The following is a 23750-nucleotide window of genomic DNA, read 5'->3' on the forward strand; positions in this document are numbered from 1 at the left end:
ATCTTAACGCGTTCTTAACATTACCGTCCGCTTTGTGATTTTTAAACAGCACAAGAAAATATAACGATCGCATAATCTTAAAAATAACTATTTCTTTTTTTTTAACAAGGCGAAATCGGGTGCAATATGTTTGATCACAATAAAACATTTGCCGCCCGCTATGCTACAACCGTAAACTGAAATTTGAACAAAAACACACAATTTCAGTTCAACTTTTACATTTTTTAAATATTTAATAAGTTAATAACATTATTCATCTATGGTTGTCTGAGCACTCAGCAACTCCTACTGATTACAGAGGCAAAGGACAAACTTTAGATATAGGTCGGTCGCACTTTGAAGTGGGCGTCCTGATTCGAACTGTTCGAATCAAGCCATCTTTGGCCACATAGGTCTTAATAATTCGACCTAACTGCCATTTAGATGGAGGGAAAGCATCGTGTTTAATAAGTACCATTGAACCGATCTTAAGATTATTACAAGAATCTTGCCACTTATAACGTTATTGTAAAGAATGTAAATATTCCACGTTCCACCTTCGCCAAAACATTTCAGTTATGCGTTGTACAATTTGCCAGCGAGTTAATCTATTTTCTGGAACCAACTCGACAGAGGGTTCCGGAGGACTCGTAAGAGGAGCTCCTATTAAAAAATGACCTGGTGTGAGATAGGAAAAATCATCGGGTTCGTCGGAATGTGGACCAATAGGACGAGAGTTAAGGCACGCCTCAATTCTAGTGAGTGTAGTCGTGAACTCTTCAAAGGTCAGAGTGTAAGCACCTACACATCTACGTAAATGATGCTTTAAACTTTTGACACCTGCTTCCCATGTACCTCCAAAATTAGGAACCGCAGGAGGGATAAAATGCCAAAAAATGCCCTCAGTTGTTAAATTATTAAGTAAATCCGAATCTCGCCTTAATTGTGTTAGATTCTGCCTTAGCTCTCGATCAGCATCCTGGAAGGTCGTGCCATTATCGCTATACAGATGAGCAGGCATACCGCGACGAGATACGAAACGCTGATAAGCAGCCAGGAACAAAAAGAGCGACATACCCTTTGTAAGTTTTATGACCTCTACCTGGAGCGAAACGAATTTGAAAGCAGCTACTGCGGCACGTTCGCGAATACAATTCACACATCGACAAATGATACTCTTTACAAGATTCCGACCTCCGATAATCCAGAATCCTTGTCGTAAAGTATACAATGTCAACTGATTGCCTCCGTGCATTGATCTTAAATGAGCGTGTCAAGCAATGAATTCAGATATTCGATGTAGAGGTAAGATTTTAGGGTGCCTTTCATCATAGCTGATAGGAGCTTGTTGTAAGCGACCTCCCACATGAAGGACTCCTGACTTATCCAAGAATGGATTAAATGCCTTCAAAGGCGATTTGGACGGAATAGGTTCCCGTTTGTTCAAAGAGCAAATTTCGGTAGCAAATGCGAAAAGACAGTGTAGACAAAATGCGGTGACTCGTATTAACTTTGGCCAAGAAGCTGAATCCGTGACCATTTCTTGTAGGAGCATATTTTCTCTCGCGACATGATGCATGAAATGAGTTTGAGGTTTTCCCGTTTTTTCTAAATTTATACCTTCAGGAAGTGGAAGTATGTTATCGAGCCAACTTACAGAATTACGAGATAACCAAGGTGGTCCTCACGACCACAGGGGGTGATTTAGTATTTGGTCAGGTAGAAGCCCTCTTGAAGAGCAGTCAGCTGGATTATCTACAGTTGGAACATGTCTCCACTTAGCTCTTGGGACCAACTTCTGAACTTCAGCCACTCGGTTAGAAATGAAAGATTTCCAAGTCGTGGGATGATTACTTAACCAAGCTAGAACTACAGTCGAATCTGTGTAACAATATTGTGGGGTATTAAGAAACCCCATGGCCTCTACAATGTAGTGTAGAGTCTTAGCTAGTAATTGAGCATCACATAGCTCCAACCTAGGTATAGTGACCGGTAGAATTGGTGCTATTTTTGTCTTAGCAAATAATAGAATTACTTGTATTTTATATTTGTTTGATTAGGAAATTTTGAAGGTGTGTATGACGTTAAATTAAACAAGACGAGGGCTTGTAATGCGATAGGATTATGTTTTGACTCTTTAGAACGTAACCACACTTGAGCTAATTTTTTAGCAGTATCAATTAATTCTCCACCTACACCATATACTTGTGTATCGATTTTATGATAATTAGGATGTAATATCTTCAAAACTTTCTCTGTTATAAAACTACATTTGGATCATTGATCCATTAAAACTCTAAAACTTGCTCGTCTACCATTGTCGGACTCTAATTCAATCACTGCAGTGGCTAGTAAGGTAGAACGTGAAACACCCCCATAATTATTTAAATGACAACTCGAATGTTCATTTTCAAATACATGATGCTCCCCCCTAATAGCAACAGGTTGTTCATTATTATTTTGAGAATTTTTATTCATTTGTGAAGTAGACGGGATTTAAAATTTACTAGTGTTGTGAGTCAACAAATTATCAACCTTTTTGGTAACAACCGAGTCAGTTGTGGGAGCAACCGAGTCAGTTGTCGAGTTCATACTGTATAAGTGTAGAAGAGTATTGTGCTTACGGTGACATTTTGCACAAGTATATTTACTAGCACATTGATGAGGCCTACGACCCGGAGACAAACAATTAACGGAGGCATGCTTTTGAAAGATAAATTCTTTTCTGTTATCAGTAGGCAAGGATCTGAATTTTTTGCACCTAAAAAGTGAATGGTTCTCTTTGCACAGTAAACATTTAGAAGTGGAAGAGGCTGTATGGCTTTGTACATATCGAGATTAGTTTAATTTTGCCTTATCCGAAGATCCCGATTGCGACATCTCAATTGCTTCAAGCGTGCAAATACGCATATTCAAGAAATTGTTTAATTTTTCGAAAGTGGGATAATCGGTTTCGTCAGCCAAATGTGTCTCCCATTCTTTTAGAGAAGCCATGTCTAATTTTCGCACTGTCCAGAAAACAATAACGTCATCCCAGTGTTTTGTTGGTCTATTCAAATTCATTAAGGCTGTCAAGGCCTCATTAGTGGTATCTCTTAATACCTTTAAATCAGTTATTGAACCATTCGAGACATTAAGGATTGACGCCATTGCTTGCAAATGTGCATTAATCAAGGCGCGCTTATTATCAAAACGTTTTTTTAAAAGATCCCATGCTGGTGAAAGGTTAACATCTGTCAACGTTACACGTTTTATTATGTGATCAGCGTTACCTATTAACGACGTTTTGAGATAGTGCAAATGAGAATCATTAGATAATGTATCATTGTTAATAACAAGTGCCACGAAAAGATCTCGAAAACTTTCCCATTCAACATAATTCCCAGAAAAGGTAGGTAAAGTTATTTTAGGTAGCTTCGGAACAGAACAATCTTGATGACTTGTATTTCCTCGTGAAGACGTTTCAGCGTGATCGGTACGATTTGAAATAGAAGGATGTAACATATTTTAAAAAAAATTAAGAGCAGATAGATAAGCATCCTCAATTTGTAAAAATTGGTTTTTAGAGAAATACTCGATTTTCATTTTTTCTTCAGCAGAGTACATCAATCTGGCTTTCAAATCAATCTCTACTAAACGTTGCCATTTCTCTTCTATTAACTTCAAGCGACCTCTAATAGTAGTTTCGTTGCGCTTGTCTAAACCGAGTTTTTTTATAATTAATTTTGATGCGAGATAGTGCTTCGTGCAACGCGACCATCTCAGTACTTAATACGTCCATTTTAGCAAGAATCTATAAATTTAGCTTTCTTTGAATTTTAGAAATAATGGTAATAAATTAAGTTTTACAATATGTACGAAACTACGAACTCTGAAAACGTTTTGAAGGGAATAAAAAAAAATTGAAACAAATTGTACGACTTTGACTGAGCTTTACTTCCGTTGAACTTCTGATTTGAAGATCGCAGTTGGATGCTCCTCATGTATGTATTGACGTAAGCTGGTTCTCATCGAACTAAATGTTGTCAAGAGGTTGACAAGGATCTCGGTCAGAAAGAAAGATAGGTAGAAGAGGATAACTTGTGAATGACTGTTATCGCAAATTTGAAGAAAAAGGCTGGCTTTCTTTAAGTGTAGTTAAAATTAACTTCTGGCCGATCGATAATGAGTAGAGAGAGAACTGCTTAGGAAGATAGAGAAAAGGCATAACCATTCCAATTAAGAATCATCCTGTGTTATTCAAGTGTACGTACACACATATGTAGCCCTAAGATAGGATCGATTTCATCCAAATTTTTTTCTTTTTTGAACAAGTAATTGACGTCCTTTTTCACCTTCAAACACTGTTCTTCGCGTCACGTGAATCACTGCACAAATAAAAAACCATCATATATCCCAGACGAGCCCCCAAATGTTCACCAGTTCAAATTATTTCTAGAAATAAAGGTTTACTATAAAATTAACTATGGGAAATATGATGAGGTATAAGTTCACTGATGCCACTCAATTTGAATATTGAATAATAGTATTTATTAGTGCATGATATTGCAGTGTTTCATACTGAACAGTTTTTTGTAAAGCTCCCCGTCAATGAGACTAACTTTAGTTTTAGAAAATAGTTTAATTTTAATTACAAGTAACGCGTTGTAAGTTACACGCTACAGAGATGTAATTCCGTGCCCGGTCTCTGGCTTACTTACCATAGCGAGTCGAGTCGTTACATAATTCTATCAATGTATACAGCTCATACCAAACAAGATAGAAATGTCAATCTTAACGAATTCTTAAGAAAGTTGAACCACTTTCTTAAAAATAAAAAAAAAATAAAACTTTCTTAAAAATTCATATTTTTGGTTGACAATTCTTGAATTTTATTGAACATTCATGGTTTTGGTAATAAAATCAAGGGCGGGTTCTGCATCGTTTGCAAAGATGATTTCAATGCTTTCTTCATTTCCGTGAACTGCATCCATTTCTACATGATCCAATTCTTTTCCAAAGCTTCCTGTTACATGATTGGTGTTGAAAAGGTTTAGAATATAAATTTCATTTATTTTAAAAATATTCACTTAGCTGCGGGGGAAATTGAAACTAGGTACGCTCTTGAATAATTTTCGAATTCCTGATTAAAATATTACATAAATTACTTAAACCGTTACGCGAAACAGGTGCCGTTGCGTAAGGAATCACTGGTAAGTAGGGATGGACAAGTGGACGAGACCAGGAGCTTTCGCGATTGCCGGATTACGTGGAGACGGGCAGTCAATACCATGCATTCGTAGTGAATTACCGTTTGGCTCTCGACTCTGCAGGACCTTAAAATCTACTCGTTACCACTTACTACATTCGGAAGCAAAATGTTACCACGCTACCAAAGAGTTAAGTTTAGGAGGAACAACTAAGGAGCGATTAAAATAAAGTGCTTTTATTGAAATTACTTATATAAAAAATTATATAATTAATTCAAAACTTTGAAGGTGCTTCCTTACGTGACTGAACTCTAGGGATCTCGGATTTTAGAAATTATATTGGAGAGTTCCTCGCTCATCCTTGCGCGACCCATTCTTTTGGGAACTCAAGGATGCCAGTGTGTTCTAAAGTTTAAGATTCTATTGGCAGTGAAGGAAATGTGAGCGACTCTTTTGTTAGGAAAGTTCTATAGATGGTACGCAAACATTCTTCTGACCATATATTGTATGGGCGATCAGTCGCCGTATAGGAGCTGATATAATAAGGTCTTAAAACGAAGAGGATAAAGACAGTAGTCAAAAATTTGAAGGTGACCATCCATAGAACTTTTCTACTAATTTTAATATAGAAAGCTGCGATCCTAAGGAATTGAAGAAATTCCCAAAATAGACGTATAATTTTCTAATTCAAAGCTCAAGCATCTTAAAAGGTAGCTTTTTCTTCTGACCGCCTGAACAAAATGTGGGGTATCTAAACAATAAACTCAGATCTATTTTCACAACAACTAATATTTGTTGGGTAAGCGAAAATGTCTTCTGTGGGCAAATATTGCACATAAAATTTGCACAGAAGGACGTTTCATTTTTTAAATTCTACTTAAAATAAGTTCCTCAGTTCTTCAAAAAGGGGAAAATAATGTAGAATGTAGGTCGTTTTTAGATACATAAAAATACTACTCGGTTATCTAAAATAAAAATAAAAAAAGGATAATTAGGAAAATAATAAGATAAATTTGTGCTCGCTTCTGTGATCCTTTTTCCTAACGTTAATTTGAAAAGAAATAAATCCCATGAAATTTGGTAAAAATAAATTTATATAAGATGAGAACTGAGCTAATAGATGCTTAACTAGACACTGGATTTAGAGACAATTATATCTCAAGGAAATTTATAATTAATAATTAGTTCAATATTAAGGGGCTTAAAGTAGAGAAAACAGAGTTAAAATTTAACGTAAATTGGGAACTCCAGATTATTGATAGACTTTCTTTCCTTTTGCTTATTAATCATAAGGTATTACGTTTCAGGTTTATCGTCATTCCAGGATCGGTACCGACGTGCATACTCGGTGCTAACTTCCTGACGAGGATAAACTAAAAATCGAGCAATAAGTATTTTCATGAGTCAATCTCATGAACGAAAGACTAGAGATAATTTTATTCAAGTCTAAAAACTAAAAATTCAGAGCGCTAAAATTTAAACTGTCTTTAAATCCAGAAGTCATAAGAGGGCAAATTTAATTGCTCGGGTAAATATGATAAGAATAATTTTACAGTGTTTAATAAAAAAAGATAAATTCTCAGTCAAATATAAAAAAAAATCAATTTTATTAAAAGAAACTAATCTGCAGGCAAAGAGAAAATAATTTTCGTCAAAGAAGTTGACTTTTTATACAAACTGTTCTACTGAACACTAAAATAAGATTAATTGTCAATAAAAAGTGGAATAATTTTATGTCTATTATAATAAATTAATCTTTTTCGAGCAAAAAGACGAAAAGTTTCGAAAAAGAAGTTGAACTTTAGCTAAAGATAAATAATTTGGAGACTATAGAAACTCCCCTGCCTTTCCACAATTTTAGACCTGTACCAACCCTCAATCTACAAAGTAAAACACTGCACACATATTACCTGCCAGGCCATCGTTATCAAAAGGATTGTCCAGAGGATCATTTGCGCTTCCAAGTATTTCTTTAACTTGCAGGAACAGCAAGTGTTCCTTTCGTGGGTTGCTATCACCTCCTGTTGAGATTCAAATGTTAATAAACTGAGCATCAAATTTAGCAGAATTATAAAATAAGTAAAATGTATTTTTCTTTATATTTTTCTATACTTACCGGTTTTGAAGGTTTCCTGTCGCAGGCTGCTCAAATGTTTGCGAGCACTTCGCTTCAGGTTGTCCCACAATAGTTTTAATTTATCTGCAGGGCGGTGCTCTGGTGAAATATATTTTGCATGAAATTCGTTGCAAATTTCGTTCCATTTCTTTCGTTTACATTTGCTACATATAGCGTCTGTTCTTTTGCACTATATTTTTGTACTTCTCCATGATTACTTTTTTGTCTTAGCTTTTTTCCCTGAAAATATAAAAAACAGTTGTCCTAAAAAAAGTTCGTGTTGATGTTTGCATTGCGTCCAATTTGTGGTTAAATAAACTTGATAATTTTAAAAAAATACTCGCTTGTTCAAAGAAATATATTATTTTTTGTACTCCCCTCTTCTAATTTGTCTGCCATATTATTCACCACTTTTGTTTCCTTTTTTCCGCTCTTTTTATTAAAAAACACAATTGCCACTTTTCTTCTATAGTATTACACTTGCCACTGAAACCACTCGTAACCTCAAACTTTGGGAATCTTATCATATGCTGATATGGCGCCGAGTGTTAATGACGTATTTCGTTCGAACCAATCAGAGTCGCCGTTATAACAGAAAGACTTAGAAACTAGACCTTATTACGAAAAAAGTATACGATTAGCTAACCAGAGGTTAAAAATGCTTGGTAGAACGCATCGCTGGTTAACGCTGATTTAATCATTGACCAAAAAATAATCATGATTAGTTAATCGTGGATTTAATCAGAGTTGTTGAAAATATAACTTTTTTTATCGAAAATTCTGTTTTTGTTGCTTGCAGAATAATTTTTTAAAACAAAAATGAATGAAAATGAATGAAATGGAATCATTTAGCTCAAGTTCAACTTCTTCGTCGAAACTTTTTGTCTTTTTGCTTGAAAAAGATTAATATCTTATAATGGAAATAAAATTATTCCACTTTTTATTGACAATTATTCTTATTTTAGTGTTCGGTGAAACAGTTTGTTTAAAAAATCAACTTCTTTGCCGAAAATTATTTTCTCTTTGCCTGCAGATTATTCTTTTAATAAAAGTGAAATTATTTTATATTTGAATGTGAATTTATCTTTTTTTATTTAACACCAATCAAGTAACAGGAAGCTTTAGAAAGGAATTGGATCATGTAGAAGTGGATGCAGTTCAAGATAAATTTTTATACAAAAAGATTATTTTATTACCAAAAACATGAATGCTCAATAAAATTCAAGAATTGTCAACAAAAAAGTTGAATTTTTAAGAAAGGTAATTTTTTTAATTTTTAAGAAAGTCGTTCAGCTTGAAACCTAGTTGTTACATTTTTAACGTAGACATGAATATAACATCAAAAAATTTTAATTTCGTCAAAAAAAAGAATTTTTAACAAAATTCAATAATTCTCAACTATGAAGTTGGATGTTCAACTGAAAAAAAGAATGTTTAAAACCAAAAAATTAATTTACTGATCAAAAAGAAGATTTATTAACCACATTCAATAATTGTGAACCAACAAGTTGAATTTTTGACTAAAAAAGAAGATTTTTTGAAACCGAAAGATTAATTTACTAATCAAAGAGAGCATTTTTTAACCAAAATCATTAACGAAAATTTGCATCACAAATAGTGAAATATTAAATTAGTTCTAGTCTCATAATAATATTTGACTTAATTGCAGACAATGAATGACGATGATGTCTGATCCGAATGGAATCCTTTATTGCTGAGGAAAGAAAGGAGTAAACTGTTGCTTATCCCATCGTGCATAAACACACCGAAGGGTTCAGAACAGGATCATTTTGATAAAATCGTACGAAAACGGTTATCATATAAACCATACAATAAAAGATTACCAAATAAGCCATCATCGCCAGAGAACTTTGGCGCCCTGATTCAAGCAAAAGTGGATTACTGATCCTGTTCTTCCTTTGTGAAGTTGCTCAAGAATCCGTTATATTCCAAATTTTGAACATTACGAGGGTGGTTCAAATGTGATCAAGACAAACGCTGTAGATGGCGTGCATGTATGTTTTGAAGGTCGTGGCTTGAGTATATGATAGCTGGGTCCCTTACAAACAGTGTAGCATAGTTTTCGTCGGGAGCGCATGTTTCACGCGCGTGCTACGACCATGCGTGAACGTCAAGTGCCGGCCGCCGCGCCGTTGCGCAACGTATTGTCATTCGTTTTTTTTAGTGCGGGAAGGCGTTAAAAACACAGAAATTTGTCTGCGTTTGCGAAATCAGTTCGGGAGTGAGTGCCTGAGTAGGGCTGCCGTGTATAAATGGGCCAAAGCATTCAAGGATGGCCGCGAAACCGTCGAGAATGAGCCGCATGATCGTCGACCGTGAACCAGAATGACACCAGACAACATTCGCCGCGTAGAACAAATGATTTTGGAGGACCGTAGGATGAATGTTCGAGACATTTCGGCTGAACTCGGCTGCATATTACTGTTACCTTCTGAAAACACACGTGAAACCCGCTTATCGCTCGAAACGGAGGAGCATTCCGGCACGAAGTGCGATTATTCTCCAGGATAACGCGCCCCCTCATACCGCGCGTCTCACGCTCGATACAATATCGGAATTGGGGTGGTAGGTACTCGAACACCCCCCCCCCCCTACAGTCCATATTTATCACCCTGCGACTATCACATGTTTGAAACAGTGAAAGAAACCCTCGGAGGTCAAAGATCCAACACCGACGACGAGGTAGAGGAGTTTGTGCGCACATGGCTGACCGAGTTGCCCAAGGAATTCTTCGATACTGGCATCAAAAAACTTCCTGAAAGGTGGGCAAAATGCGTAACTTGTGAGGGGAAATACCTATAAAAACTGTACATTTTTTCGATCGAAATAAGCGTGTCAGAGTATTTGTCTCGATCATATTTGAACCACTCTCGTATTTCAATCTCTGATTGTTAATAATCAAACCAAAGAATGTTACAATTTAAAATAATAGCTTTTGCAGGTGTAAATCCGGCTTGCTAATACCTTTTGTAGCCAGGAGGATTCTTTTTTGTTACAAACGCATTTTCGACTTCTTCTTGGAAACAATGATCGAAACGAAAAAATGTTATAAATAAAAGTTTGCAGGTCTCAAAAAGTTCTATGAAAAACGCCTCTTATTCTTTTGAGATATTTTTAATAGATCACGAAAAAAATTCAAAAACACAAAAAAATCCTTCTGACTACGAAACTAATTTAGCAAGCATTAAACTTATTAGGTATCGTCATTATCAAAGTACAAGTTCCCAGAAAAATTGCAAGGTGGGTTTTTTGAGAAAATCGATTTTCAAGTTTTTCAGAAAAACCACTGTCATTTTGATAATTTTTGAACCTTTTTTCCATTTTCCAGCGGATTTTACCATAAGGCGATGAAAGTTACTGTAATTAAGAAGAAAATAATAAACATCTCAAATAGGCTGACAGTTATAGATGTTTAAAGAAAAAAATCAGTTTTTTTGGAAAACAAAGCATAAAATTCAACTACGCATAACTTTTTAGAAAAAATTCCCATTGCAAATTGGAAAAATACGTATCGCCTAATTTTCTTAAAAAAAAAAAAAACAAACAAATTATTTCTCCGTCGAGCGATTCTTCGATTTCAGTGTAAATTTGTACATTTTTTTTTCTAAAAATTTGAACACTATATTACAGAATTCTTTGGAATAAGTTTCACTTAGGTTTCATGTATATATATATTAGGGTGGTCCACAAATACATGGCAAAATTCTTTTGCATGCTAGACCCCCCACGAGTATCTGAAAACTACCCTTAAAATCAACAATGTCATTTCTTCATGAAATCGACCGTTTGAACAATGTATTCTCGTCTTTTCACTTAATTTATTAATATTGGTCCAGCGGAAAGTTTATCATCATTTTTTAATTAATTTTTCATTATTTAAACAAATGGAATTTGTTTAAACCTTTTTTTTCGAAAATCTTTTTTTTTCTTTCAAATTATTACTAATGGTCTAGTGGAATATTGATTAACATTATTTAATCAATTTTCGATTGTTTAAACAAATAAAACTTGTTTAAATATTTTTTATAAAGATTATTATTATTTCTTCAGTGGAATAATTATCAACATTGTTTCATTATGTAACTTGATTAAAAAAATTCTTTTTAAATAAAAATCATAACTTAAATATAACTGATAAATTAATTATTATTTAATTAATTATTTATTATTTATTATTTATTACCGATAAATATTCCACTGGATCCACAGTAATAATTTTTATTTTTAAAAAATTCGAAACGAAATTATTCAAACAAATTTCATTTGTTTAAATAATTGAAAATTAATTAACTAATGTTTATAAATATTCCATTAGACCAATTAGTGATAATTTTTAGGGAACAAATATTTTAAAAAATTGTTCAAACAAATTACATTTGTTTAAATAATTAATAGTTAATAGATTTTATGCTTTCACGATGATTCCTTTTGATAAAAAGAGATATTTCGGGTTTCACTCGTGTAAAAAACTATGAATTGTTTGCCGACGTTTCGTGAACATTGCAGTTCACAGCTTCAGGGCTGACGTGAAACTGAGGTATCAGGTCATGATGTCCTTAGGTATACTTTCTACGATGCCTGTGATTGGCCAGAGCGCCCCACCGTGGGGACTGGTCGAATTTGATTGGCCAATCAAGTCTTTTTTAAAAAATCCGGGAGAACGGAAAGCCAAATCGGATTGGTATTATATCCATTGTCCCTATTGATGCTATTAGGGCGTTTTAAGATTTCGATTACATCTCTATGTTTTCTTGGAAATTTGTTGTGTGTTTTGGAATGACTGTTGTTGGAATGCCTGACTTTATTTTCATGTTCCTTTATTCGTTGGCTCACCGCTCTCCCGGTTTCTCCAATATAAACTTTGCCACAAGAACAAGGGATTTTATATACTCCTGGATCACTGAAGGGTGCCTTTTTATCTTTAGGGTTATTTAGTAGCTGTCCTATTTTCGCAGGTGGTTTAAATATGGTTTGGATGTTGTGTTTGTTGAGAATTCTTCCTATTTGCTCTGTGACACCTTGGATGTAGGGTAGAGTGGTGGTCATTTTTCTCCCTCGTTCTTTCGTAGGTTGTGTTGACTTGCTTTTTTGAGTGTGTTTTCTTATTGCTTTATCAATTTGCTTGTTTGTGTAATCGTTCTGTATTAGGATTTGTTTAACGTTTTGTAATTCCTTTTGTAATTTCCGTTTTGTTCTATTTCCATTGTGAACTGGATATTAGGATGTAATTGATTGATAAAATCGAAAAACTTATTTAGTTCATCTCGTCCATGTCGCCAGATGACAAATGTGTCATCAACGTAACGGAACCAGAATTTTTGTTTAAGTTTGACTTCGTTAAAGATTTTAGTTTCTAGATGTTCCATAAAGACATTGTCTATTACAGGTGAGATTGGGGATCCCATTGCTGCCCCTGAGGTTTGTTCGTAGAATTGGTTATTTAACGAGAAGTAAGTATTATTGAGACATTGTTCTATTAAAGGTACAAGCTCGGAAGGGAAGTTTGTGAAAAATTTAATAATATTAATTGTATCCTAGATTGATACTTTCGTAAAAAGAGATACTATGTCGAAACTCACTATGAAGTCTTGGGGTTGAATGTGAATCTGTTGTATCTTTTTAATAAAGTCAGATGAGTTTTGGACGTGAGTGATGGAGTTTCCTGTAAAAGGATTTAGTTTTGCAGCGAGGAAACGTGCTAGGTTGTAAGTTGGTGAGTTTATTGCGCTGACGATCAGTCTGAGTGGAATCTTTTCTTTGTGGATTTTTGGAAGCCCGTAAAGTTTTGGAGAGATGGGATTGTTAGTAGCTTACCTTGAGAAGCATATTTATTATCATTGGTTGATTAACTATTAATTGGAGATATTTCGGGTTTCTCTCGTGTAAAAAACTACGAATTGTTTGCCGACGTTTCGTGAACATTGCAGTTCACATCTTCAGGGCTGACCTGAAACTGAAGCATCAGGTCATGATGTTCTTAGGTATATTTTCTACAATGCCTATGATTGGCCAGAGCGCCCTACCGTGGGGACTGGTGGAACTTGATTGGCCAATCAAAACACACTCAAAAAAGCAAGTCAACACAACCTACGAAAGAAAGAGGGAGAAAAATGACCACCACTCTACCCAACATCCAAGGTGTCATAGAGCAAATAGGAAGAATGCTCAACAAACACAACATCCAAACCATATTTAAACCACCTGCGAAAATAGGACAACTACTAAATAACCCTAAAGATAAAAAGGCACCCTTCAGTGATCCAGGAGTATATAAAATCCCTTGTTCTTGTGGCAAAGTCTATATTGGAGAAACCGGGAGAGCGGTGAGCCAACGTATGAAGGAACATGAAAATAAAGTCAGGCTGAAACATTTCAAGCAATCAGCACTAGCTGAACATCATATCGAAACAGGACATAGCATTTTATTTGAATAAACAACAGTCATTCCAAAACACACAACAAATTTCCAAGAAAACATAGAGATGTAATCGAAATCTTAAAACATCCTAATAACATCAATAGGGACAATGGATATAATACCACTCTGATTTGGCTTTTCGTTCTCCCGGATTTAAAAAAAAAGACTTGATTGGCCAATCAAGTTCGACCAGTCCCCACGGTGGGGCGCTCTGGCCAATCACAGGCATCGTCGAAAGTATACCTAAGAACATCATGACCTGATGCTTCAGTTTCAGGTCAGCCCTGAAGATGTGAACTGCAATGTTCACGAAACGTCGGCAAACAATTCGTAGTTTTTTACACGAGAGAAACCCGAAATATCTCCAATTAATAGTTAATCAACCAATGATAATAAATATGCCACTAGACCGATAGCAATCATTTTAAGTAAAAAGAATATGAGAAAACAGTGCTCATAACGTGGATTCCATAAAGAATTGGCAGTTTTTGTTTTAAGGGTAGTTTTCAGCTACTCTGGAGGGTTTGGTAGAGGTATCAATCCCATATGTCTGATACATAACATTTTTTGTTGGATAATTCTCAGCAGGAATTATCTTGTTCGGGAATTTCTTTGTTCGGATTTGGAATGAAATTGGGGGGATCTTTGCCCTCTAAAGAAAAAAAGCGTTTTTGAGCCACCCTATTATATATATGGCTGTGCTGTTGTGCATTGAAATAATGTTCCAAGTTTTGAGCATTTTTGCAACCTGCATCTTTGTTATTGTGGATAAGCAAACCAAAGACTGTTAAAATTTAGTACAATAGCTTTTACAGGTACAAATTTGCAATAATGTTCAAAACTTGGAACATTATTTCAAATCAGAAACCTAATTGTAAACCCATTTTTTGGAATTTATTCTTATTCTACATAGCCCGTTGATTACATTGAGTAATTATTATATATTAATTACATATTAATACACTATTAAATTAATTACACTCGTGAGCAGCCATTCTTTTGGTATCAAAGTGCACATTTATACGCATTCGGAAAAAATTTCTAAATTACTTTACAATTTTACATATCTTATTTTATCATTCAATACAAAAATGTTCATATCATTATGTATATTTAAATACGAAGATCTGTATATTTGTTTCTTATATTAGGGAACTCATTTTCGATTTTGCCCCCGCAACATACACAAGCGGGCAAGCCGCGGCTTTACACTAGTATAATATAAAGTTCCTCTCACAACAGACATTATTGTTGATCAATAAAACTTTGAAAATAGGCAATAATGTTTCGACGTGCATTTTGATCATCGATAGGCAAGTTACCACAGTCATGAAGATCCTCGTTTAAAACTTCGTCCCAACGAACATTTAGAAGAGGCTCGCCGGGGGGCAGATCCTCTGCAGGGAGACGGACTCTATTATGCAACACCGCAGTTGCTACTATCACAGGAAGAACATGATCAACTGTGCAGCGCACTGCTCCTGGCCAACGTGCCGCAATACTTGTAAATTTCATGCCACTATCACAAGTCGCTTTAACGTTTGTGGAGAAATATCCTATTCGATTTCTAAACACTTCAGCATCGTCCCACCAAATGACTGCACTCGAATGTGCGTGCAATCTAATGCCGAAATAACTTTAGGGAAACGTTTTACCATATTGCATAGAAATCTACTTGAGAAGCAGTAACTTCTGCTTCTGTAGAAGACAATTTGATGTCTTCTCAAGCTAGTATAGCAATAGCAGCAGTCACTCGGTGAATAATTCTATGAGCGCCTGTTTTGCTCACTCCAGAGAAGTCTCTAGCAGCAATAAGGTGTGAACCAGTTGCATAGTACCGTAGAGCAGGTAGGAGCTGTATCCTAGGTGGAATGACGTTGTTTCTGAGATATAATTTTTTTTATACATTGTAAGCAGAGGAAAAGTGATTGATAATGTACATTTCGATAAAAAGGAGAACAATGAATATTATTTATTAACATGTTTCATACAAAAAGACTAGGTTTGAAGTGAGAAAAGTGTGAAAAAGTGAGAAAGTGAGAAAAAGGTGATTTTTCGGAGCAAGAAAGTTAATTTTTACCAAAAAAACGCATAATTTTTTATCGAAATAGTTCAAGTTTAATTAATAAAACATAAATTTACTACAAAAAATGGAACAGTTGATTCGTCAATAATAAGAATTAATTTGCGACTAAAAAAAAATAATAATTTCGACAAGATAGTTTGAGTTTTCACAGAACTAGTTCAATTTTCAAACAAAATACTTTTTGAACACAATTGTGAAATTTCTTACAAAGTGGATTAATTGATCACAACACTAATGTCTATTGTTAAAAAAAATGTTTCTGTATCATCTATATCATTCTCAAGTAAAAAGATTCATTTTCTACCAAAACCGTCGAATTTGTAGAGAAATACATAAACTTGAAACCAAATACTTTAGTTTAAAATTTCTAAATATAAACGTACATCAAATGTGGTACAGTTACATTTTCATTCATGCTGATTAATTTTCAACTAGGAGAAAAGATAATTTAAAACAAAAAAAGATTTTTTGTAGCAAGAAGGATAATTTTTTGCCAAAAAAGGCATTAATTTTCATCCAAATAAGTGAAAATATTCTAAGCGCTAATTCCGGGGCTAAGGCTGGGTGGGAACTAACTCATTAGAGCCCGCTCCGCTTTTGTTTGTTCACGCCTCACTGCTCGCCTGAATGACACCAAAGATCTCACGCACCCCGCGCAACAGCTGTTTCAGCTACATGCGGTGCGGCGTCAATTCTCGGAAGGGATATTGAAGGGAGGGCTATTGAAGAATTTTACTGTAGTTCAATTTTCAAATATAAAATATAAATTTACAATGAAAATTTGAACAATTTAAATCTTTAATCATAAAATTAATTTTCTACTGAAAAAACACAAGAAAACAGAGTTTAAATAAGATTGTTTAATTTTCACCAAACTAGCTTCGTTTTCAATTAAAACGAATTTTGAACAACATTGTTGACTTTCTCACAAAGTGGATTCATTTTTCACCTAATTGCATTTTGTAAATTTCAATTTCAATTTTTAAACTGAAACATCAATTTTTAACGAAGAAAATTAATTTTCTATTCTATTCCGTTTCCATTATATTTATACGATTTTCTATACATAATTTTCTATAGTATGTTCCAAACTTTCTTCGATTTCGAGCAGCAAAGCTCTGAATATTCGTGGCCTTCTGTGAACGCGGTTAAGCATTTCATCATCATCAGATGAGGATAAAATATCATCGTAAAACAGAGCCATGTTTCTTTCCTGTATACTGCACTCAATGCCCTCACTGCACTTGCACTTCAATTTCGGGGTTATGTCACTTTAATCACTGATTAAATTCCATAACCAGCCATTATTGGGTGGTTAAGTTAACCCATGATTCTCTTCCCCTAATGAATTAACCCCCAAGCGGAGGTGTAAAAACCGTGCCGAAACATCTGGTAGGAATTTTACCGCCAAGGTTCGAAAGTTTGCGCGTGTACTCCGGACCCGTTATCACACAATTAACAAGTCAAAGCTGCTGACCATCAGGCAGTATATTTTTGAGAGAATACGGATACTATCTGATGCTAAGAGAAATCTAGAGCGGAGGGAGAGGTGGGTCAGAGAAAATCAACAGTTTCTCTCTGACCCATCTCGACTCTTCCAAGACCCTCCAGTTACTGTCGACCACCCGCCCAAACCAGAGGAGGTCGAAGTATTTTGGAGAAAAGTCTATGAAGTGCAGCATAGACTGGACGAAGACTCAGAAAATATAAATAACTTCAAGGAGCTGTGTGATGCCCTCATAACACCTGATCAAGAATGCCCACCCATCACTACGGAGAAGGTGAAAAAAGTATTAAGTGGGATGAAGAACTATTTCGCACCGCGACCTGATTGTATCAAAACCTTCTGGTGGAAGAAGTTTCCTTCAACCCATCAGCATTTTGCCCGTATTTTTACCTCATATTTAAAGTCGGAAGAGCCGATTCCGGAGTGGTTGGTGGAAGGGCGCACAATACTCCTGCCGAAAATAGGAAACTTAGCTGACCCGAAGAATTACAGGCCAATCACTTGTCTGAACACATTGTATAATATATTCACAGCTATCCTAAATGATATAATTGTACGGGCAATTTAACCTTAGTGGCAAGAAATGTATGAACAACGAGGTTCAAAGAAAGGCGTAGCGGGATCTCGGGAGAGCGTGCTCATCGATAGATGTGTCTGCAAAGATGCAGCATTGGACCAGCGTGACCCATCGATGGCCTGGATTGATTATCGGAAATATTTAAGTTCCACATCTCATAGACTTATCATCTGTCTTTTGGAAAGCTTAAAGGTTCATCCGCAAGTTGTTAGGTCCATAGAGAGATTGAAGCCGCTTTGGAAAACTAAATTTACTATCTTTTCTGGAAAAAATCGTGTGACAACTAACAAGGTCACCTTTTAGAGAGGTGTCTTTCAGGGTGACACCATTAGCCCACTCCTGTTTTACCTTACATACTTGCAACTGTCTCTAGCACTTCGCCATTCCGACGGGTACTTGTGCGGCAAACCTGCAGATCGAAAGTACAAGGTCACTCATGTATTTTACATGGACGATCTCTAGATCTATGCTAAAAACAAAGAGCAACTACATCTAGCTCTAGGGATTGTCAAACGATATACTAAGGAAATTGGAATAGAATTTGGGTTAGACAAATGCGCCAATGTTTATTTTAAGCGAAGAAAACTTAATGGCATCCCTGAAGATCCTGAGCTAGGATTGTCCTCCCGGTAGTACTCTGCTCATTTGGAATAGATCCATGAACGAAGAACGAGCTCAAATCCCTTCATATCGGGACAAGAAAGGTTATGCACATGAAGAAAAGCATGCATCTTAAGTCTTCTGTTCTGCGAATGTACATCGCACGCCGTCAAGGTGGTCGCGGAATATTTAGTCTTAAATGTCTTCACAACAGGATTATTCTGTGTACAGCACATAGAGTCGCAAATGGAAGAGACCCTCTTCTTCAAAATAGTCAAGAATCACGACGAAGTGGGCAAAGGAGCGTTTCCGTACGAAGCAGCGGAGGAGGCTGCTGAAACACTTGGACTTAACTTCAGTGTTAGGGGTGAGAAAAATGCATCAAAGGTATAGAGACCTTATAAGGGAGTTTCAGCGATTGTACCCGGAATATTCTGTTAAACTAATCGTCCTTATCATCGGCGTACTTGAAGGTGCCAAGCTTTCACTCGTTAATAGCCTGAAAAGCATCCCTGTGTGTCAAAAATATGTTAAAACACTTGCGGAAAAAATGCAGAAGGCGGTAGTTCTTGGAACGCTCCGTGTTCTCAGGGTGCACGAAACTTTTGCCGGATCCTCGTATTGATGCCGTTACAGTCTGTAACCACCTATCTCACGGTCGTGTGACGTGGTTGTGGCAGATATTTTACCACGATTTCGCTGGGAGAGGTTGCAATTTTTCAGATTAGCACCCGCTCCCGGTGAAATCCTGCGGTTGTGCTTATGACAAATTTTTAATGGGTGTGTGTGTGTGTGTGTGTGGAATTATCAAATGTGCAACCATTAATTTAACCTGAACATATCTCCCGCTCAATGTGGATGTTTGCTAGCAAACCGAGTGAATGGAAAGGATACTCTACAAGAGTATCCTGATAGTATACACACAGTATCCCTTCCGTATCATGCAACAAAAACTAAAAAAAAAACAGCAAGATCAACTTTTAAATTAGTGAAATTCCTATTTTACGTTAAAATTCCCATTAGAAGGTCACAGAGTAATTGCAATAGTTTTTTTTATAACAGAAAAAAAGTTAAAAAAAATATAAGACGTATAAAACCTGTTGACGGCTTCACTTCAAACGTTTATTTAATTTCAAAAATATAATGTCGATACAACTTCATTATTCATTTTGAAATTATTTATTATATGATTGGTTTCATTACATAAGTACATAAAAATTAAATTTCAATTATTATATTATTAGAAAAATTGAAATATCACCTTTTATAACACAAATATTTCTAACTCACAGTTCTTATTTGTTGAAATTTTTTTTCCTAAACTTATTAATCGTATATCTTTTCAAGTTATATTAATATTATTTAATGCAGTTATTATTGGTTGACTTTGAAAAATTGTATTTTTGATTTCATATTAAAATATTTTTTTAAATTTTGCTTATACACAAAACCTACACTGTGACCGCACATATGGTAGCACGCTGTGCTGCACAACGTGCACACAGAGTGTTCTCACCTTGAGTGAACACTGAGCACCCTCCTCTCGTACATACATCGTGTTGCGTGCTTGGCGTCACATCGTGTTAGCACATTGTGTAGCTACAGTGCGCCCTCACAGATTGTTATATGGGTGTCTATTGACCATTAGATTTTCTTAAATTTCGTTTTCTTCTCACAATATCCGCTTGCAAAAATTATAAAATGTTTAAAGATAATGAATATTGTGTCTCTCTGAAGTTTACATAAGTTAGGGAATGCATAACTTTCTTGATGAAAATTATTAACTAAGTGATTATAACATAATATAGAACCTCACATTAAAAGAATGTTAAAGGTTTTGTGCTGAATGCGGGCTGTCGGATTGAATGTAGGTTAGCGGGCTGAATACAGGTTGTCGGGTTAATTGCGTGCCTGTAGGCCAACCCGCAAACCCGACCCCCAGAAACTTTACACAATCCTAGAAAAAAGGCACATAAATTGCTTTTACAAATCTATAACACAAGTAGACTAAAACTTATTCCAAAATCAAAAAAAAGTATTTCAAATGACTGCCAAATAATTTTACTCTATTGATGTCACACATTTTCCACACAGAAAAAAATTCTTAATTCTATGGTAGTCTTGTTTTTATTTTTGACTTAAATTAAGCTGATGTTTGAAATTTTATAATAATTATTTCTTAAAAAGAGCCATTAAGGATCTTAAATTTAAAACAAAACACAATTATGGTTAACCCTTAGTATTTTGTATTAAAAACAAGCCCCACTTAGTATTCGACCTGAAGCAGCAGGATTTGGGTTCTAAAGAAGAAGGTACTGAAGTTTGATTTAGCCCTCAAGGTCTATCTTTTAGAACTCTGAACAGCTATAGCTAACAGCCAAGAATTGCGACGTCACAACTGAAAAGAGCGGGCTAAGCGAGACGTGTTATATATTCGTCGCATCCATCTGCTTCTTACTTGTTTGGCTATAGATAATTGTGCCAACATTTTTACTCGTCGATACAAGTAATAATATATTCAATAATCAGGATAAATCAATCACTTAGAAAACTGTTTCTTCGAATCAAAGTAACACTTCTTTGATAAACGCGGGTCAAAGAAAGAATTCCTTAGTAATAGTTAACACATCTTTCAAATTTAAAAAGGGACTTGATTTAAGCCCACATTTTGGCTACAGATACAACTTTTAAGATTATGCAGCGGCTTGATGTTAGCCCAGATTATCGCTACCGACTACTTTTAAGATCATATTGGGTCTAACTTGTAGTTCTATAAGTAGTTCGTTTTGAAGATTTCAAGCTATCCTAGTTTTTAACGGAGCTGTTCTTCTTTATGTTACACCTTAAAACAAGCCCACTCTTGGTTTCGAATAACACTCCTTTTTTCTGTGCAGATCATACCACTAGGATGTAGCATTTTTCGAATGCATAAAATGCTAAGGCAATTTATGAATGATGTTAAAAATCAGTTACTTATAAAATGCCCAAATATTTCATCAGGGCAGTGAAAAACCCCCTCCTTCTGGAGTTGGTAATCAGATTTGTGCGAGAAAGCAGAATAAAAGCTTTTAGTGGAACAGGATTTTTTGTGAAACATTTAAACATTTAACAATTACCTTATTTTTTAACATATTCTTCACAGTATTCACTTGTGAAAAAATAGTTTAGACTAATTAATCCTAAAATATATCATCTTTTCAGAAATTTCAACTTAAATTAGTTGCAATGGAACGTTTTAGATTCAATTGTCTAGTAAAGATACATTAGACACCTTCAAAAATAAAACTGGTTAAAAGTATGGACAAAGTGCATAGTTAAACTTAATAATAAAATAATAAAATCTGATTTCCGAGGTATCACAGTTGCAGTGGAATACGAATTTTTTCTATCCTTAGTTTCCCTAAAACATCAAGACCTTGGTTTTTTTACACCTTACTTGTATTTGATACCAAAAAACACCACACATATTTATATTAAAATAGTTTCATTCAAAAAAATTTAGAATGTATTATATTAAAAAAATGTAACTTTTGCCTAATCATTGAAAAGCCCGATTTTATTTTACTACTATCTTGTACTTGATGCCGGTCAATACACAAAAAGTTTAATTCCCAAATTTCTATCGGATGGCTGCGTTTTATTCATCCAGATCAAAGACAGATATTCGATAGGGATAAGAGTTCGAACATTTTTTTTGTTGCCCGTGATCAAATATAAGTGAAACCTAAAAACTAAAATATATAATTGAAATTGGATAACTTGAACTTAAAGTGAAGGTAAGTATTTGTTTAACTTAAAAATTTTGTTTAACGTAACACATATCTGCAAATGGCTATCTTCTACAAAGAATATTGGGATAATAATTTGTTTGGATTGTCCGACATCTAATAAAAGTAGTTCGTGAATAAAATATCGGACTGAAACTTTGGAGAATGTATCAGATGACCATAAACTACATTTATCTATTTCATTTAAGTAGAAATTTTGCTAAAAATGACTTCAAAAGAAATTAAAACTAAAACCATTTTTGAAATACTTTCTTTGTTCCTAGACATTTTTTGAACCGAAGAACTTTTTTTATATGTAAAATGTCGGTCTCATACTTCGAGAAATGCAAAAGCCGCCGGAACATTACATTTATGTACACTAGGGCGTATTGGAAAAAATAAAGTTGTTTTCCTCTCGCTAATTGACTTTGAAATTTTTTAACATCGAAAAAGTCGATTTTTTCGCTATTTTCTTAGATTCATGGTAAATTTATCGAGCATTTGACAATATCATCTGCGATATACGTCAATAAAAATGTATTTGCAATATGTTGCAACAATATTATATAAGGAATGTTGACATTAACATAATTTTATTGACTTTGAATTACAAGAAAATATTTTAAAATGATGTATTGCTCTTTGTTTGACAATAAAATTAATTTTCGGTATATGAATTATCAGAGAAAATAGTTTGAAGCAAGCGGATTTGTACTTATATAGCAAAAATTGATTTAAATATCTTTCACCCTACTTAAGTGACCTTGAAATTTCAAAATAACGAGAAGAAATGGACTTTTTCGCTATTTTCTTAGAGTTACGGCAATTTTTTCGACTATTTGACAAGTAAATGTCTTACATACGTCAAGAAGAATGTATTTTCAATATTTCACACCAATAATATATGCAGAATGTCGATATTAAAATTATTTTTACTGATTTTGGATTTCGAGAAAGTATTATGGGTTTTCTAAGAATTTTAAATAGGACGATTTTTAACGACTCTCGGATACGACGCAGTCGTCAGTTGACCACTACATTATATTGTCTTTTACTTAACAGTCCCGTAGCAATGTTGAAAGAGAGCGGTCTCTTATATACTCGGTTGGAGAAAAAGCAAAGTAGAAAATTTTCAATTTGGTATAAATACACTTTCTTAAAATTGTGCTTCGATATGCAGTTACTGGAAAATCCGAAAACGTACTTAAAGATAAGTAATTCGTAACAATTCATTATAATTTTACGATAAAAGAAAGAAAAAAAAGGAAATTTAAACCTACAAACTAAAAATAACGCCGAGATTTTGAAACGGGGCCGGGGGGGGGCTCGCTTTTTATTGTGAATTCAAAGATATAGGCCTAAAATAAACACACAAGAGAAGATGTATATGTGTGTATATATATAAGTCTTTGGTGACGGTCTGAGAAGACGGCCAGATACTAACTTCCATATATCACAACGCTGCTGAAGGCTGGTGACCTTCTCAGCAT

At 34.8% G+C, this 23750-nt stretch overlaps 1 protein-coding gene across 1 annotated transcript; it reads right to left on the reverse strand.

Annotated features, from left to right (window-relative positions):
• Positions 1-502: 502 nt before the first annotated feature.
• LOC117175539 lies at positions 503-1234 on the reverse strand. Its single transcript, XM_033365247.1, has one exon. It carries the CDS (start codon positions 1232-1234, stop codon positions 503-505), a length of 732 nt encoding a protein of 243 aa, XP_033221138.1.
• Between the last annotated feature and the right edge of the window lie 22516 nt (positions 1235-23750).

The sequence above is a fragment of the Belonocnema kinseyi genome, chromosome 6 (assembly GCF_010883055.1).
Source record: "Belonocnema kinseyi isolate 2016_QV_RU_SX_M_011 chromosome 6, B_treatae_v1, whole genome shotgun sequence".
NCBI lineage: Eukaryota > Metazoa > Arthropoda > Insecta > Hymenoptera > Cynipidae > Belonocnema > Belonocnema kinseyi.